The sequence below is a fragment of the Podarcis filfolensis genome, assembly GCF_964270895.1.
Source record: "Podarcis filfolensis genome assembly, chromosome: 6".
Lineage (NCBI taxonomy): Eukaryota > Metazoa > Chordata > Lepidosauria > Squamata > Lacertidae > Podarcis > Podarcis filfolensis.
This window is the reverse complement of record NC_139609.1, coordinates 20,747,632-20,765,884: the sequence shown is the minus strand read 5'-3', so window position 1 is coordinate 20,765,884 and position 18,253 is coordinate 20,747,632. Positions and strand designations below refer to the sequence as shown.

Genomic DNA, 18,253 nt, shown 5'->3' with positions numbered 1-18,253 from the left:
AGGTGACTATGGGGTTGCGCCGCTCATCTGGCTTTCAGTCCAAGGGAGCTGGTGTTTGTCCACAGACAGCTTTCTGGGTCATGTGGACAGCATGACTTCTGGTGCAACAGAACACTGACGGAAACCAGAGCACACAGAAACACCATTTACCTTCCCGCAGCAGCAGTACCTATTTCTCTACTTGCACTGGTGTGTTTTCAAACTGCTAGGTTGGCAGGAGCTGGGACAGAGCAACAGGAGCTCACCCCGTCATGGGGATTCAAAATGCCGACCTTCTGATCAGCAAGCCCAAGAGGCACAGTGGTTTAAACCACAGCACCACCCTTGTCCCCCCAAAATGCCAATACATACAGGTACATGCATACATACATACATACACTGTCTTGGGTTCCACAAAAGAAAGGAAAGGTATAAATATAACAAGTAAATACATTTCCAGCTAGTTACAAAGCAACTTCACAACTGCATTACAAAACATTGTTTATTATAAACAGATCAATTTAAAGGTTATAAAAAGCATTCACCAAGTAAGTCATCCAAGAAAACACAATTAGAACCTTGTTCTTTTTAGGCACAAAGTAAAGGAATCAGATCTGCACCATATCATGCATTCTTCCAACAAAATAAAACACCATCACCAACATTCTCGTAAGTGCACTTATATGAAAAAAATGACTGAGACTAGTTCACATACTGGTCATGTCACCTTAAAATTACATACAAGATAGGCATACATAGTATAGCTTACAGTTGGGTTTTTTTAAAAAAAAACAGGTGATTTAGAAAATCACATTTACAACAGGCAAATGCGTAACAGCATGCAATACAAGATTACAGAGTGCTTCTGCTCAGTTAATTCTTTGGTTTTGATCAAGTGCAAAAAGAGTGAAGGTTTCTATCATGGGACAGATTTGCAACCTAAAAAAACGACCCTGCCATTCATAAAGGATGGGCACAATCTACTGGAAACCACCTACCAAAGCTCTACTACAACAACATGATTTTTAGATTGTGCCCATAGTTACATCCAAAAGTTCATTAAAGACGGCATTCTGCATAGCAAACAATTGAAAAATGGATTGCTACTCAAAAAGTGCAAATATGGGTTCTCCATGGTGGGCTATATTATTTGGAGTTCACATCAGCTTCTCAAACCAGTCAAAAATATGGTTGGATCCCCCAGCCCATTTGTGAAATCTTTGAGGGGCTAGAGGCTGAGATTATCTGACTAAAACAGAGAAAAGATAGCATTATGAAGGCAAAGAAAACCACTTCCTCTATCTTTATGGTTCCATAAATCAACATAATGCTAATGCAAAAGGAAGTGTGCCTAGTACAAGCTTACAAAGCCATCCTACTAACATTGAGAAGTTGCTAAAAGGAATACAAATCAAGGAAGGGAGGACCATGGTAGTGATGTGATTTAGGCTATTTCTAGGGACAGTTCACACTACCAAATTGCTCCAATTGAACACAATCAAGAAAAGCTAGCATGAACTGGGTTATATAGTGGGGAACTGCAACCATCTCTGTGATAATGGTTGCAGAGAAGAAGTACAGCCATGAATGATCATGGAAATAGTTGCCACCTTCACTGACCTCTCTAGTCATGCAATGTCTTAAAGGAATTGGCCCCTACTGACTCCTCCAATTGACCTTGGATTAGCTCCTTTGTATATGCACAGAGGATGGGTTGTTCAAGAGAAGCATTGCTTCCCACACCACATCTACCTCTTAGAACTGGTGTTGGAAGCTTCAAAGACCAAAAAACCCAGATTATTCACTTTAGTGCAATTTTCCATGCCATCCTATAATGATCAAGTTTTATAAAAGAGAAAGAGAATAAGTAGACATTGAAGCAGAAGACATGCTTCTATGCAGTGGCGTAGCGTGGGGGGTGCAGGGGGGGCCGGCCGCACCAGGCGCAACATCTGGGGGTTAGGGTTAGGGGGCGCAAATCCACGGGTTAGGGGGTGCAAATCCACGGGTTAGGGGGCGCAAATTACTTGCCTTGCCCCGGGTGCTGACAACCCACGCTACGCCACTGCTTCTATGATGGTGGGGAGCGTCTGCAATTGACGTGATTTTAATGACGTGTTCGACATGCAGCAGCAGCAACCATTAATTTAACGGATAACTGAAATATACTCTGAAACTGAGGATCCATTCAATAAGATTTTGTGCTTTAAAAGATCTTGCAAGGAAGGCATGCAGGAAGAGTCTTCTCAGCAATCTGTTCTTGCAGGCCCAGCCTGACGGATAAGCTCAGTGCTTGCCATGCATTTCCTTACAGTCGTTCTACTGATTTAAACTGTGATCCTAAATACCATTACTAGATAGCAAGTCCTACCAAACTTAAGAGTGACTTATTTCTAAGTAAATAGACTTAGGATTGCAGTGTTGGTAACTGGATGGCAAAGTTCTTTATTGCCATGGTGAACTGGTTTTTCTCAGCCAGTCTACTCAGTTATTTGATTTGGGTGCTGAGAAAAGACAGGGAGTTTTCCATTATCAGTTGTCTCCACTATTAAAAAAAAGGAACAGCGTTCCATCAAGGAGGCCAGGTCTGACCTCCAGAAATACTAATGGAAAATTTGTGGTTGCCTGTAAGGCTGCACAAGTAATCCCACTCCTGCTCTTCTTTTGAATTGCGTTTTTCAACCTTCACATAATCAGCCGGTGTTACCAGCAGGAAAACACTGCACTTTCTTACTAGTAATACCTGCATAGGGCCAAAGACTTAATGGTTGAAACATTCCAAGACAAGGAAGAGATAATGAAGAATCAGTTTAAAACATTTAAAAAAAATATTCTGAAACTGCACACTGTTCTTAAAAGGTGATATGGCTTTCCCTAAAGGCAAGTTTTCTGCAGCAATCAAACAAGGGCATCAAACAATGCTCTGGGCTTTTGGTACAAACATTTACAAGTTACATGGACAGTAGCCCAGAGCACGCAAAATGCCATGAGACACTTAAAATTTGCATTCATTTCTAACTGAAGTATTTGACCAATGCATATCATCTGCCGAGAACTTCTCCTGCCAAAGTCAGTCACGACTAAGTTCCCACTGAAAGAAAAACGAGACTTTTCCTAGCCGTGACTAATAGCTCCCAAAGTTTTTAAAATGGGACTTAGTCAAGACTAAGTTGTTCCTTAATATTTTAAGTTAACAAGGGAATCTAATGTATTCAGGAACAGCACCGTGGCATTCTGTTTGTCTCTGCATTGCTGCCTATGCCTTTTTAAAGTTCACCCCAAAAAATAAAAAATTAACTATATTTTAATAACCCAATTTCCCTATTGCAGAATATAAACACAAAGGAGAGTTATATTTCTGGTATGTAAAAGATGGGACAATCCACTGACCAACCAAATACAAATCCTAATAATGCAGGATCAGCTGCATAAAAATATATATTTAGCTCAGTAAAATATATTTTAGAAAAATCAGAAAATTACATTGACTAGAGATTCATTCTTTAAGACCTTCCATCACTCAGCTCAGCTAGCAATTGAATATTTCTTGATTGTTAAGATTTGGGAACCTGAGGTTGTCGGATTTGGTGTTTTTAAAAAAGATACCTGGCTTACAGCTGTTTCGGGAAAGCGGGTCTTCTTCTGCTTCCTTGAAGAGATCCCTACAAGATCTGTGCAGAGAAGACTTGAATCCAATGGTAAACATGAATAAATTTAGCATCCAATGTGGTTTCATCAGGCGTGCATATTCTGTAATAAACCTCTATTTTTCTTCCCTCCTTTCCTCTCATGCTATGCCCAAGTTCTCCTTCATCTTTTCATATACCACGTAACTGATGCTGACAGCAGGGAGCACCTTCATGAAGTTAGGGGCTATGCCCCTGTACAGTCCCAGGACTCCTTCCTTAGCAATAATCCTTTGGAAGAGACCGACCATGGATAACTGAGGGCCACTTTCTACCATGGCTATGGAAAAAAAGGAGAAAGAAAGAGACACGTATTACTTAAAAGTATCATTTTAAAAGTATTCTAAAGTTAACAAAGAATAGAATGTGTTTTTCATGCAATCAATCCTTCGGTAGCGTCAACATTCCAGAAAGAGGTTCGCTGCCTCACATGCTGCTTGTGTGAAGAAGGCATTTGTCTCAAGCAGCTTTTGCCAATGCAGTGTCCTCCAGATGTTTCAATTTACAGCTCCCATCAGCTGCAGCCAGCACAGCTGTGCTGACTGGGGTTTATGAGAACTGTAGTCCAAAACTTACGGAGGGCCCCATGTTGGCAGAAGCTGGTCTGGTGTATTTCAAAAGGGTGGCTTAATTCTGGGAAGTAAAGTAATTGCTGATAGCAGGTAGTCTAGAGAAGAACCTACCAAGAAAAAAAGGAACTCTTAGTAGGCAATAGCACCTAAAGTATTAAAGCCTTGGTAGCTTGCTCAACAGGCAAGTGGGTGGCGCTGTGGGTTAAACCACAGAGCCTAAGACTTGCCGATCAGAAGGTCGGCGGTTCAAATCCCCGTGACGGGGTGAGCTCCCGTTGCTCGGTCCCTGCTCCTGCCAACCTAGCAGTTTGAAAGCACGTCAAAGTGCAAGTAGATAAATAGGTACTGCTCCGGCGGGAAGGTAAATGGCGTTTCCGTGCACTGCTCTGGTTCGCCAGAAGCGGCTCAGTCATGCTGGCCACATGACCCGGAAACTGTAAGCCAGCTCCCTCGGCCAATAAAGCGAGATGAGCGCCGCAACCCCAGAGTTGGCCACGACTGGACCTAATGGTCAGGGGTCCCTTTACCTAGCTTGCTCAACACAGGTGAACAAGCTCCTATACCACAGACACCAACACTCACCTTGAGCCTGCATTCGAGTGCGGATGAGGGCAAGAGGATAACTGGCTAACTGGCCACATGTACTGGACGCGGTACCACATGCCAGCAGTACAAGTACACCAGGGTTGGCAGAGTCTGTTGCATATTTTTCTAGCCAGTTCTTCTTCAAAGCCTGCCAAGAGAACATTGATGCAGTTAATTGAACTTTACCTAAAAAAAAACCATAATGGCCAAGTATTCACATGAGAAACATGTCAGGCCAATTCCTAAACTCACTATCAGCATATTTTACAAGTGCATATTAGTCCATGAGAGACGGGACCGACTCTCATCTCTTTTCAACCTGACAGCACAATCCTAACCATGTCCAGTCAGACGTAAGTTCTACTGAATTCAGCGAGCCTTACTCCTGGGTAAGTGGGGTTAAGGATTGCAGCCTAAATTAGTTGTAAGATTTTATAGTCATGCCTGCAGTGTAATGAATGAAATAATAAGGGGTTTCATAAGCACTAGGAAGCTATGGAACATGTTAATTATCACCTGTAAAAATAAAAAAATCAGTTATGTAGATGGGAGAGAAATTAGAGTTTAAGTACACTTGTTAGTGAAGCTGGTGCAGGGTATTACAGAACAAGAAAGCACGACACCAGCTAATCAGAGTTGGCATAATAGATGGCTGACAGGTAGCAAACGCAGAAAACAGCAGTACAAAATTATTTCAGCATGAGGCATGCTTAAATGTGTTAAGATTAATGTATTGCAGTTATAATGAGAGGAGGCTGCTTTATAAATGACAGCAGCTGTGGGGCTAAGTAACGTAGCATGAACCTCAGAAAGGCAGCAGTGTTAGAGAACTATTTCTGGTTAGTCTGTTTGCTAACACCTTAAAAACCTACACATTTACTGTGGCATAAGCTTTTGTGGAGCAGACCTCACTTTGCAAAGTAGCTTTGTTAAGGTCTTGCTGTGCTAACAGCACTGTTCAAACCCTGTAAGTGTGGGTTTCACTGAGTTACCCAGGGCTAACAACAGCCAGCGTGTTTAGTATCGGTTTGTTTTCATTGTTCCTTATATAAACTGACATCTGAGATTAATGGATTTGAACAAACAGTCTCCTACACCCATTCTCACCCAGCTGATCCCTCTCTACACTCTCCCAGCTGTTAAAACTTCCCAAACACCACCCCACTACTCCACACATCCTTCAACTTCCCCCACTTACCTTGATATCCCATGAACCAAATAGTCTCTTCGTCAGACCCCACTAAACTCAAACCCCAACCCTACACTGGCAGATACCGTGGCTGTGTGCATACACATGCACATGTTAGAAGTGTTTGTAAAAAGTCTAAGGACTGAAATACAGAACCCAACTATATACAAGATATACTTCCCTTGTTTGGAAGCCACTGATCATTGTTTACCAGGATTGGATGTAAGCAGGAAACAATGGCTAACAATGGCAGATCTGATTTGTTTTGCCACTCAAGAGGAAGGAACGAGTGAATTTGTAGTAAAGGAGATGCATGCACACAATTCATGTATAGCTTGGCTCATTAACCCAGAACGTGATCATGTGAACCTGGCTATAGTATTGACACCAAAAGGAGGAGAAATTACTTTTTGCAGTTAGACTCGCTAAATAATTCTGGTTCAGCGACTTCACTCTTTCATTACAAAATTAAAAATACATGATTTTGCCGTGCTGAGATTTCTGCTTGCTGAAAAGTGGAAACAGCAAACGTTTAGACAGCTACTCAGCAGTCAATCTACATTACACCCTACAGGCTAACTTGTATCACTGTGCAGGCCAATTGTTATCTCAGCAAATAATACTTGTTTGTCTGGTTTCCAGGCATATTAAACTGAGTTAAAATAGCTAGAAATAGCACTTGTTGCAATCCTACCTGGATTGTACTTCAAACTATAGGTGGGAGAGTGCATGTTTGAATGCTACCACACATTTTTAAAACTTCCTGAATATAGAAAACTGGCATGCCCGGGAGGGCGGGGGCAGGAAATAAGCTAAAATAATTCTTCCAGTTTGCCATATGCAAGGAGTCTTTAGATGAGGAATCCAGTCAGACATGGAGCCCCTCTGTTAAGAGTTCAGAAAGGACTATATCACGTATTGTTTTGCACATCCGAATCAGTTCTTAGAAGGTTGTGGCAGAGAATGGCCACACACCAATAGACCTATGTCCCTGCAGGAACAGTCATTCAGAAAAAGATTGAATGCATATAATGAAGGTTACATCAGATTCAGGTGTAAATACGTTTTTACAGGATTCACTAGGCTAATGAATACCCAAGCAGTAGTGAAACAACAACTACACCAATGCAACACTGCAAATACACAAAATTATGCTGAAGGTTCAATTATTATTAAGGTTATGTAACACACAAATATCTGGTTATGCTTGGCACCAACTGGCAAAGTATTTACAGTGGTTTCTCGGGTTACCTACACTTCAGCTTACAGACTCTGCTAACCCAGAAATAGTACCTTGGGTTAAGAACTTTGCTTCAGGATGCGAACAGAAATCGTGCAGCAGCAGCAGGAGGCCCCATTAGCTAAAGTGGTGCTTCAGGTTAAGAACAGTTTCAGGTTAAGAACGGACCTCCGGAACGAATTAAGTTCTTAACCCAAAGTACCACTGTACTTGGGAGTCATCCTTCTAGGAATGTGTTGCGCTACTCCAGAGTAAATAGCTTGGAGAATGGAACCTAAGAGAGTGTTTTATTAATCACAATTTAATTCCATTTATATCCTGCCTTTTGTCCAATGAGCTCAGGGTAGTACACACAGAGATTAGTCCACTTCATCTACACAACAACCAGATCAGTGAGGCAATACCTGGAACAAGGTAGTCAAATGAGCTTTGGCAGGCATTGAGTTAAGCAGACATGCGAACCTGGGTCTCTTTCCCCAGTCTAGGCCTAACATAACTATCTATTGTACAATGCTCCTTTAGTTATATTGTTATGGGATATGCCAGTGAACTCCACTCACCTCATAAACAGCCAGATCTATGCCGGCATAAGGAATGATGCCCAAAATATTGGGAATATAACCTTTGTAAAAAGCCTTCACACCTTCTCCTTTTAAGATCTTCTTAGCACAGTCAAACATTCCAGAGTATTGCCCTGTTTTACCCACAGCCAGTCTGGTCTTTAATACCTAAGGTGGAGAAAAACTGTTGAAGTTAATCAAAATACTGCATTACTAAAATCTGCTATTCACTCTCTTGTATGTATGTATGCATGCACGAATGAGCACAGAGCACACGCGCGCGCACACACACACATGAGCACGCGCGTGCGCACATGCAGAGAAAGAGAGAGAGCTGTATTACCAAAGTTGGGAGAAGGCACTCCTAGCAGGGGTAGATTTAGGGCTGTGGAAGTGGTGTGCACACAATGGGCACTAAACTCAAAGCTTGGTAAATGAGGCACTGGGCTTTGGGAAGGAGGCGTGAGGCTCAGACAAGGTCCTAGTTTGTGCTTTTCCAGCTTTGGGAAGGAGGTGGGAGGGCCCTGGGACCCTGCCTGAGCCCTTGTTTCTCCTTCCCAAACCAAGGTGCCTACTTACCTGCCTTTGGGAAGTCAGCGTGAGAACTGGGGTAGGGGGAGTGCCTAATTTTGGGCTCACACAGGGCACCATAGTACCCAAGTCTGCCACTGCTCCTAGCCGCTAAGGTTGCCTGGGGCCTCTGATAACAGAGATCCATTGCATACCAACTCGGACTAATGCTTCATCCTCCTCGATCCTTCTTAATCTCACTAGGAAAACCTCCATGGTCTCAAGCAGGTGCCATTCCCAGTTCTGATACCCAAGATGAGCCTTCATGCATGTGAAGTGTGCATTCTGGCAATGATCTAGGATCGCTCTGCAGCAACAGGCTTAAAACAGCACTCACCTCGGTTCAAAGATTTGGAAATAATTTTTAAAGAAGTTTGCAGAATGCTGGCCAAAGTGCTGACCACGCTATCTACAAAAAAGCCGCTTCTCAGAAAAAGGATAGATGGTGCATGTTCACAAACAGAGCAGGTCAATCCAAAACTGACCTCCATGGGATAAATAGAAGTCTGTGCAGTTGCTCCAGCCAGGGAACCAGATATGAACCTTTCTGCAGTGCCAATCTTTCCCCCTTCATCAACGAACATCTTCTTATACTGAATATTAAAACACACAGTGATAGAAAAGGTCACATTCTTCCCCATATAGTCACAAGCAGCTAACAGAACCACTTAGCAGGATCAAGAACACAGGCCATGTTAGTTTGTGGGAGGAGTTGCTGGTCTACATGGCAAAGTCCTGCACATAGGCAGCTCACTGTTGCCAAAATAATGTCTCCATCCCTTGTGTAAATCTCTATGATGGGCTGCTGTTGAGTTTTTTTGACAATGCCAACCATCACCCAACTGAGGATGTGAAGAGAGGCACTCTCAAGTGTCTCTTCCACAGTTATAGAGCATCCTATCCTGGAGATTTTTCATCTCTGCCTCTTAATGGGTGAAGACAATTGTAATGTTTTTATAGCAGCACAACAAATCTCATGTTCTTCCAACTGAGCAATCCTAGCTCCAATTCCAGAAGGGACCACAATGAGTGCAGATGAAAAATACTTTCCCTTTCCAGGACCAGGCTCTGAAGATACCTGCTCTGTATGTTATAGTAGCAACTTCTGCAAGGAGATTGACTTGCTGGCACCTGTGGTATCACTAAGTCACCTCCTTCGCCACTCCAGAGCAGTTTTGCAACTATTTTTAATCTGTTTTATATATATATAAATATATATATATATATATATATATATATATATATATATATACATACACACACACCAAACCACAAATAAATAAGATTGCAAATGCTTAAATGAAAAATGCACATGCCACTCTTTTTTATTATTATTTAAAATCCCTGAAGCAAAGCTGATGGTTGAATCAGCACCTGATTCACTGGTCTGTCATTTCAACTGAGAAACTGGGCTTACATCCTGATTAAGAGGCCTGACAAGATTCATTATTTCCATATTTCTTTCTCTCCAAACCTCAGCATTTTTCTAATTAATTTTTAGTTAACCGCCCCCCCCCGCCCCCCCCCCCAATATCGCAGGCAGAATCAGAATCAACTGATTACGGTCAAGCGATATGGACATATACAGCAATAGAGAACATGTAAATAAAAGCAGGTTAAAATTAAACTCTATAAGATAGAAAACAGTAAATAATACAGATGTAAAGCCTTTGAAATATGTAGATTAAATCCTTAACCACTAATTTAAAATGTTTGCGTTAAGACATTGGCCATTAGATTCATTCAGAGCTTGTAGCAGACAGCGCCGCGCAGAGCAAGGAACTTTGTCATCAACAGACATTGGTTTTTTATCTGACCCAGAATAACAAAGCTCAAGACTTCAGCCATTTTCTCCCTCTTTTCAACATGTGTCAGAAAATATATTTTCAGTTTGTTTGTTTTTAAGATACCGTTGGGAAACACAGCATTTCTAGTTCAATTTTCAAGCCAGTGTAGTGAGTTGTACCCTAGGTTTACTGCGCAAAGTTGAAATCCCCATTTAGGCATGAAACATGCAGGATGAGCCCCAAGCAAGTCACTCTCAACTGAACTGACTTTGCAATACTGTCGCACAGATAAAATGGGTCTATTCTGTGTGTGTGTGTGTGTGTGTGTGTGTGTGTGTCATCCTGCGTGACTTGGAGGAACGGCAGGATATCTATGTGACTTTTTAAAGCACATTTTTATGATTTAGCTTTCAGAAGTTTGCGATTCAAGGGGAACACTGGTAAAAGGAGGAGGAGGAGGAGGAGGAGAGCTAAAGTTCCATCTCAGGAGGAACTTTCTCCTGCAGTAGGATTAGGATGTTATATAACCTACTAAAGCTGATTCAGAGGTAAATATAACACTGAAATCCATGGTGAGGCCCATCTTACTACAGCTCAGTTAATTCTGACCTTAGAAGAATCCTGGCCGTGAAGTGCAGGATGGGCTAATCAAGCATTTTGCCATACAAATGCTGACATAGAGCTGAGGTGACAAGGCTGAAACCCAGCATGTGGTGGTGAACGTTTTAAAGCGCCTTTGAAATCAAATTTAAATCACTCAAGATTTTTTCTTTCTCAAAGGTAAGAAAGAAAGAAAAACAAAACAACTCCATACATTGCACAAACGGAACTTCTTGTGTGCTCAGCTGGCTTTCCTTCATTTCATGCCAATCACTGTCATTTAACATCTTACCCGTTCATACGCCCAAAACTTAATAGCTGTTTCAGGTGCAATTTTAACAACATTGACACCATTTCCTCTCCAAAGTGAACGGACGCCTCCTTCTTTAACCATCTGCTGCAAGCCACCTTTTATGTTCATTTTCCCCTTTGAGCCATGGACCTTTAGCAAAGAAAGAGAAAACATAATTGTTTGATACACATAGAAAGCTGAATTGACAGTATAACACTTCTTTTCTTTCTAAACAGAAATAAAGTGTGCAAAACCTTTAAGGAGGGAGCCATTCCAAATTCTATGCTAGCTGTTAATTTTATTGGCTTACACCTGAAACACAGGTTAAGGCCTAAACAACATGTTAAGCAAAGTCAAATTCCTCTGCATTTAAAAAATCCCGAATCAGCCTGGGGCAAGCTGTATCTTAAATAGTGAAGGAAAAGAAGGAAAAACTGTCTATCCCTTTCCCTTCCTGTACTTTTTCAGTTCAAAGCTGTCCTCTTTAAAACAGTTTCTTAGTTGGAAGGTAGAACTTTCACCCTCCAGATCAAAATGTAGCTGGTGAGGAGGGAGATTTTGAGGAGGAAATAGCTGGCAGGGAAAGGGTTAACCAGCCCTGCCCTCATTCCACTAATATACAGCCTGAGCTGCTTTCAGTTAAAAACCAAGAACAAAACCCTACTATAATATATGGTCTGAGACTAAGGAAGTTCAAAAATAAATACAACTGCATGCCCATAAAAATACACTGCAGATATTACATTGCCTCCAAATGTGATTTTTTTTTTTCGGGAACAGATTGCATTCTACAATGCCAAGTCTTCTTGGCATTACATGTGATGAGGACATGCACTGCTTACATGATTTTTACTCAACAGATCTAGCAGTCAAGTAATGGCACTGCATTTAGGGCCGGATCCAATGTTGCAGTTCTGGGGGATTCTCCAGAACACATTTAGGGGGTGGGGGGGAGGGAGGAAACAGAAGTTCTGTTTTGCTAGCAGAACAGAAACAACCTGTAGACAATCAGCAGCAAGATGCGTCCAACATCCTAATGCTGAACTGAGAATAAAAGATTCCAGACACAGACCTAAAGCTGCAATCCTGTCACACTTACCTACTCCAGTCAATGGGGCTTATCTTTGAGCAGACACATACAGGCTTGCACTGAAAGCCCCAGTCAATTATTAAGTCCTTCCTGCATATATTCATGTTATATTTGAGTTAACAACCCATTGCAACAAATGCATTTCCCATTTACATAATGACTAGCACTCGTGGGCTCTCTAAAAATAGGTTCCTGTAAATAACCTCTTTATACACGGAGCTTCTCTCAAAAACAGCTGGTATCTTGCGATTCAATTTTATTTCTTAGGAGGGGCAGGAGAAGATACCCAACAGGCCAAAGAGGCACAAAACTTGTCAACCCTGTCCCAGAAGGCCTTGCATTTATAGGACTCAAACAGCAGCACATGGGGCAAATTACTATGGAAAGAGCAGGCACTTCCCCAAATCTTTTTTGATTCAACATGGCAGCCCACTCTTCAAAATAAAAAACCGCACCAGGTGTGTTCAACCCTTTGGGTCTGGATGTCTGGATATGGATCCTGGGGGCTAAGCTTTAAAGGAACCCACCTGCATCATGACTTTAAGGCGGTCCAGTGGGGCTGTTCCCGTTCGAGATACTGCACCAGCAACCCCTCCTGACAGAAGCTGTCTCCACCACTGCCCAGTCTTTTTCTCCTCTTCTGTGAATTCGTCTGGGATAGTCAAACTGTCTCCAATGTCCAATACCTGTTAAGATGCAAAGCAAAAGAGTTAGAACAACATCCAACAAAGAGCCCTCATTGTTACAGAGCTCACACGAGGGCAATTCCAAGCAGAAGAGAATGGAAGCATACATATTTTTCCCTGACTATATCTGAAATCGTGCAGTCTAAAAACCCACCATTTCAAAAACCGCGCCGTCATCGTTAAAAATGATAGTAAATTTCTGCCTTGTATACTTCTGTAAAAGAGACATGGCATGGGGGTGAGCGACGCTTTCCAGACACAGTGCTGAAATCCTAATGGCTACAAAGCACAGTTCGACTTTCTTCCCGGCAGCTTTTAAGGATTACCAAGATTAACCTTTTGACAACTTCCTAAAAAGATTATCAGCCCAGTTACTTGTAATTCATCCAAGTATTTTTATCTCCATTGAATTATTATGTTATTTTTTAAAAAAATAAAATAAAAGACACCCATCTTGCTTTGCAAGATAATCAGTTTGGCAAATCTATGATTAGTTCGCCCCCCCCCCTTCTACCAGACTGCATGATTCAAATATAGTTTATTGGTATTTTTACATTTATAAAAAGCAATCCTTTCTATTTCAGCAGGCAGGTTAAGCAAGTTGTCCTATGCCTATTTACAGAATTTGATTACCAGTACTTTCTCTTTTTTTAAACACCACATTGTTGTCTTTCTTATTGTAGTGCAAACTGCTTTTTGACCATCTGTGGTGTTTATATTCAAAATAAACCTTAGCCTGGAGGCCTCCAGATTTTCTTCACTCCCTGCTTTAAACAATGCAGTAGCGCTGGTTTTTCCCCATAGGATGCTGCTACAACATTAAAAGTTATGCAACCACATGAACACAGCCAGTTTGCACAAGTTCTTATTGTGGAATTGTTACTGATATGAAACAGTTGAGTTTTGAAGATCAGGGCAATGGTTGTGCACTTTGAAATGCTGCAGCAGTTCTATGGGATGAACCACAGGAAATTTGCTACTGTGGTAGCCATTCTCATGGTTAAAAGGAATTAATCTTTGATAAAATTACTGAAGAAAAAAAGACAACAATTTTCTATATAAGTAGTTTAAATATAGACTTTTCATAATTCACTAACTAGCTTACATTTTGGCACCATGATCTATATAAAAATCTATTTTATGATATAATTCATCAGGCCTCAAAAGACATCTCCAATAAACTGAAGTAGTAATGGGCTTATAATGTACGTATGCTTTTAAGACGTATTTAAGCTACAGTCATAGTCTATCAATAATACTGGTATTTTAATTTTAAATATCAATATTCTCTCAGATTTTACTCTTCTTTTAGACACCCTGTCAATTCAAAATGCAGCTGCTCTTAAACTCTGATTCTAACTCTATCAGAAATGGGATGAAATCAAACAGAATTCAGCTTGACAGCCACACTTTTTAACAGTGAATTACAAACTGAGAATCCAGAATTCAGAAATGGAAATGTGCATTTATATTTGCAAGAGTTTATTATAAACAAACCTATTTTCAAGACTCTTTGCATTACTAGCTAAACCTTTTCTCCTCAGTATTCCAAACCCAAGCACCCGCTTCTATACAAGGTTTGGCATGTTCTAAGAATAATTTTTCTATGCTCTTCCGAAAGAGGGTTGCTGCCACCAGCCCGAAACACTCTATATTTTGAGCCTCCTCTAAAATAGGAGACCTGTTTAGAAGGATGTTCTAAAATAAACATATTTACCAGGTAACCATTTTCACTGGCTTCAATGGGATTCCCCTTCCCCCTTCCTACAATAAGCATACATAGAGCCATAATCTTAACAGTAGCAGAGCCACTGCAGCTTGAGGGTTACAGTAGCAGCCTAAGACTGGTGGGACCAAAGCATACCCCCAACATGCACTTCTGCTAACACAACTCATTAGTAAATCCTGCTCAAATTTGTCTGCACTATGACTACCATAAAAAAGGTAATGCATACTCACTGTAGAATGTTTCCAGTATCGAACGATTCCTTGAATGTCTGTAGCGGGATTAAATAAGAAATGATCCCGCCATTCATTCCAGTCCACTGACATTGTCCCGTCAGCATCTATGCTAAAAATTCAAAATGATATAATCAGAATTCTATGCAATATTCAAAACAAACCAACTTCTAGCCATGCATAGTGAAGCTTTGGTTTGTTAAATCAACTGGAGTTTGTTATGAACCAGAGCTCCTGGTTCGCATACAATGATAACTTAAGCTTCTAGTGGTATTAAGTGAGTTTACACTTTGTATATTTGTGTACAAAAAGATGAGGCTTACTCGGACTTGTTCCAGCTTGAGCATGTCAGGATAAACCATAGTATAGTGTGCAAAGATGGATACAGAGAAGCCATGGTTTACCTTGTCAACCTAAGTTATGCTTCTAGAAAATAGTGTAAAAGATTACCGTATTTTTCGCTCTATAAGATGCACCAGACCATAAGACGCACCTAGTTTTTGGAGGAGGAAAACAAGAAAAAAACTATTCTGAATCCCAGAAGCCAGAACAGCAAGAGGGATCGCTGTGCAGAGAAAGCAGTGATCCCTCTTGCTGTTCTAGCTTCTGGGATAGCTGCGCAGCCTGCATTCGCTCCATAAGTCGCACACACATTTCCCCTTACTTTTTAGGAGGGGAAAAGTGAGTCTTATAGAGCAAAAAATACAGTATAGCAGCAAGACTCACTTGTCACCAAGCAAAGAGAGAGGCTGGGAAATAGTTACATATCCCAGTGGGATGAGACTTCAGCAGCGAGGAGGTGGCCTCAATGCTACTCAATTTAAAATAATAGCAGGTGCTGACCTTTGTAGAATCTTCGTTGCTTGTTTTTCTGAAATATCTATACCCAAGATCTTGAGGGACTGAACAATTTCTGAGGCATCAATTACTCCTTTATAAGAGGGAGGGAGAAAAAAGACAAATGAGCTGAAAGGCTCTGCAGCTCCAGGTCACTTGACTCGGACCTTACAGACTTTTAAATATTTGCATGTTATTACAGATAGTCAAGAGAAGAGCACCAGGGATTTGGAAATGGGGAGTTGGTCAGTATACAAACAAACAATATAAAGATGTACGCCAGAAAAAAAACATCAAAAATACTAGGTACAAGGTCCAGGTAGATGGACCAATGTCTGACTCTGTATAAATAATAATAATAATAATAATAATAATAATAATAATAATAATAAATTTTATTTATATCCCTCCCTCCCCAGCCGAAGCCGGGCTCAGAGCGGCTAACAACAATAAAATAGTACAACATTCTAAAATCATTTCATTATAAAATTAATTCAAATCAAATTGATGGCAACCATTAGGCTAAAGTTCTGTGAAGATTGCCAAAGGAGGGAGTCAGGCTGTGCCCTGACCAAAGGCCTGGTGGAACAGCTCTGTCTTGCAGGCCCTGCGGAAAGATGTCAAGTCCCGCAGGACCCTAGTCTCTTGTGACAGAGCGTTCCACCAGATTGGAGCCACGGCCGAAAAAGCCCTGGCTCTAGTTGAGGCCAGCCTAACCTCTCTGTGGCCTGGGACCTTCAGGATGTTTTTGTTTGAAGACCGTAAGTTCCTCTGTGGGGCATACCAGGAGAGGCGGTCCCGTAGGTACGAGGGTCCTAGGCCGTATAGGGCTTTAAAGGTTAAAACCAGCACCTTAAACCTGATCCTGTACCCCACCGGGAGTACAGTTTCCTATGTTCCTATGTGGGGAAGTTGGTTCAGAGCAGACAGCAAACTGCAGTTACTTGGAAAAAGCTGATTCATATATTGGTTTATTACATATGACTTTCCAAACCAGCTCATTGACAGTTGTCATTCTTTAATATATATCTATTGAAAATGTTAATTATATATTGTATTGTGACACTTTTTTGTCAAATCTGTGTCCAGGGCAGCTGTTTACCAGCTCCATCTGGTACGTAGGCTGAGACCCTATCTGCCTGCGGACTGTCTCGCCAGTGGTGCATGCTCTGGTTATCTCCCGCTTGGACTACTGCAATGCACTCTACGTGGGGCTACCTTTGAAGGTGACTCGGAAACTACAACTAATCCAGAATGTGGCAGCTAGACTGGTGACTGGGGGCGGCCGCCGAGACCATATAACACCGGTCTTGAAAGACCTACATTGGCTCCCAGTACGTTTCCGAGCACAATTCAAAGTGTTGGTGCTGACCTTTAAAGCCCTAAACGGCCTCGGTCCAGTATACCTGAAGGAGCGTCTCCACCCCCATCGTTCTGCCCGGATGCTGAGGTCCAGCGCCGAGGGCCTTCTGGCGGTTCCCTCATTGCGAGAAGCAAAGCTACAGGGAACCAGGCAGAGGGCCTTCTCGGTAGTGGCGCCCGCCCTGTGGAACGCCCTTCCAGCAGATGTCAAAGCGATAAACAACTACCTGACATTCAGAAGACATCTTAAGGCAGCCCTGTTCAGGGAAGTTTTTAACGTGTGATATTTTACTGTATTTTTTGTTTTTATGGAAGCCGCCCAGAGTGGCTGGGGAGGCCCAGCCAGATGGGCGGGGTATAAATAATAAATTATTATTATTATTATTATTATTATTATTATTATTATTATTATATGTCATGTTTACATTTTTAATGCTGATCTCTTAACATAATTACGTAATTAATGCTTACATTTTATTTCTATGTTGTACTGAGAATTTTAGATTGACTTGAAAGTAATAGACTCCTTAACACAACAGATATGGTGGAAAATTGGATCCTACCATCATTGTTTTTGTCCAGACTTTTAAAAGCTAATTTCATTTTCTTCTCATGGTCTTTAAGATAGCGTGTAAATTCTTCAAAGTCCAGCCGGCCATCTTGGTTAGTATCGCCAGCTCTGAAAATTTTCTGTTAAAAAAAAATGCGTATTAAAGAAGAATTAGTAATGGTGCTTATAGTATTTCAAAAACGCATTCCAAAAGAGAGGTTTCTCCTTTTCTGCACAAATCATTTCTGCACTTTTAGTTAATAGAATTACATACATTTCCTGGAAATGTGGGCAATTAAGTGCAATACAGTAATTAATTTAGCTAAACAGTGTTCTCTTCTTGGATGTGGTGTATGGAATCTTACCACTGAAGCATTACAAAAGTAGCATTCCAGACCGCAGTGATGCATCCTCACATCCTATTTAACTGGAATAACACTTTCTGCCTGTATCTTTTCATAGGAACTGCTCCAAATGTATTCTGATGTGTTTTACCATGGAGGGAGACCCAATACCTTGCTTGCATTCTGCATCTGTTTGTCCCTGCCCAATTCCCTGATAGCCTTCTATCTACTGGGCTATGTAACGTTATTAGAGCGTTATGAGAAACATGAGACTGTGGTTTTTAATGTCTGACATTTTATTTTACTTTTTATTTTGCTGGAAGCAAATGGGAAGGGTATAAACAATAAAATTATTGTTGTTGTTA

The 18,253-nt window shown here is 41.2% G+C and overlaps 1 protein-coding gene and 1 long non-coding RNA gene across 2 annotated transcripts; one reads left to right on the top strand and one right to left on the bottom strand.

The window, feature by feature from the left end:
* Positions 1-463: 463 nt before the first annotated feature.
* Positions 464-17,713, bottom strand: SLC25A24 (solute carrier family 25 member 24). Its single transcript, XM_083620503.1, has 10 exons — positions 17,558-17,713; positions 15,639-15,726; positions 14,796-14,907; positions 12,678-12,836; positions 11,061-11,210; positions 8,867-8,974; positions 7,812-7,979; positions 4,820-4,970; positions 2,046-3,945; positions 464-1,873 (listed from the first exon to the last, which is right to left on the bottom strand). The coding sequence occupies exons 1-9, from the start codon at positions 17,595-17,597 to the stop codon at positions 3,767-3,769; spliced, it is 1,155 nt and encodes a 384-aa protein (XP_083476629.1). The 5' UTR covers positions 17,598-17,713; the 3' UTR covers positions 464-1,873; positions 2,046-3,766.
* On the top strand, positions 9,907-18,253 carry LOC310765507. Its single transcript, XR_014549621.1, has 2 exons — positions 9,907-10,716; positions 18,007-18,253. It is a non-coding gene; the product is annotated as an uncharacterized lncRNA (long non-coding RNA).

Bases quoted from the DNA above. Each gene is read 5' to 3' on its own strand.
- SLC25A24 (XM_083620503.1), bottom strand. From the start codon at position 17,597: ATGAAATTAGCTTTTAAAAGTCTGGACAAAAACAATGATG. The intron at 7,980-8,866 runs GTCAGTTTTGGA...TCTCCACCTTAG, and splicing joins CTTCTATTTATCCCATGGAG to GTATTAAAGACCAGACTGGC. The intron at 4,971-7,811 runs GTGAGTGGAGTT...TTCTCTTGGCAG, and splicing joins TAGATCTGGCTGTTTATGAG to GCTTTGAAGAAGAACTGGCT.